This window comes from Dipodomys ordii, unplaced genomic scaffold (assembly GCF_000151885.1).
Source record: "Dipodomys ordii isolate 6190 unplaced genomic scaffold, Dord_2.0 Scaffold9680, whole genome shotgun sequence".
NCBI lineage: Eukaryota > Metazoa > Chordata > Mammalia > Rodentia > Heteromyidae > Dipodomys > Dipodomys ordii.
Window position 1 is genome coordinate 1 of NW_012276892.1, and position 1038 is coordinate 1038.

General features: G+C 52.1%; 1 protein-coding gene across 1 annotated transcript; it reads right to left on the reverse strand.

Moving 5' to 3' along the window:
• Window positions 1-245: 245 nt before the first annotated feature.
• Window positions 246-853, reverse strand: LOC106002395 (cytoplasmic dynein 1 heavy chain 1-like; the record flags this gene model as incomplete). Its single annotated transcript, XM_013037282.1, has 3 exons — window positions 684-853; window positions 480-599; window positions 246-366 (listed from the first exon to the last, which is right to left on the reverse strand). Coding segments are annotated over exons 1-3 (379 nt in total), but the record flags the coding sequence as incomplete, so codon positions are not given.
• Between the last annotated feature and the right edge of the window lie 185 nt (window positions 854-1038).

Sequence of the window (1038 nt, forward strand, 5' to 3'; positions counted from 1 at the left end):
CCTTGAGCTGAAGAGCTGAGGGACAGCGCCCAGGCCCAGAGTTCAAGCCCCATAACCGACCAAAAAAAAAAAAGGGAAAGAGGGGGGGAGGAGGGAGGAGAAGGAAGCACATTTTTTTCACGGTGGTACAGATAGGCTAATGTCAGGAGATTTGCTGTAAGATGGAGACTCTCCTAAGAGTTTGGAAAGGCTTCAGTGCCATTAGGGGGGCGTCCTTTCCGGAGAGCTGAGCGGCACCCACATACCGTTCTGGGCCTCAATGACCGCAGGCTCCACCTTGTCAAGGTCCTCCTTGACGCTCATCTGCTTGTCAGCAATCACCTCCTGCTGTTTGTGCAGCTGCTCCTGGATTTCTTGGCTCATGACCTGGAGAGGAAAGATGGCGCTGCTGTAAACCTCGCCGACCAACATACAGCTTCCCTGCTTCTCATGGGAGTGTCCAGCCCCCAAGGCCAGTTTCCTGGAATAAAAGGAAGTACCTTTTTCTTCTCGGCCTCCTGTTGGTCCTTCACCATCTTTTTCAGCTTGTCATTGGCTGCCGCGTTCTTCACCTCTAGTTCCTGGCTCTTTATCCTCAAGTCCCGACGCAGTTCTTCTACCTAAGGAACGAAGGAACACGCAGCGACCACCCTGAGCCACAGGGGTCTCATGCAGCCCGTGGGGAGGCCTGCGCCCCACTCTACCTGGTCTACTGTCTCCTTTATTTTCCTCAGCCCAACGTTTAAGTGCATCTGCTGCTCCTCCAGCTCGCTGCGCTTCTCGTGGAACAGGTTGGCGTAGTGGTTGATGAAGTCCAGGTAGTGGCGGGGCGTGATGGCCATGGTCCTGCCCCCTCGCTTCGCCAGACGAGCGTTAGCCTTTCAGAAAACAAAGTAAAATCTTTTCATACTCTGCATCGTCTCTGTGTTTTACTTCATTTTTTGCCCAGGCTGGTATTGAACTTGGATCCTTAGATCTCAGCCTCCTGAGCAGCTAGGATTACAGGCATGAGTTACCAGCGCTTAGCTGATAGTTGTATCTTTTTTTTTTTTTTTTTTG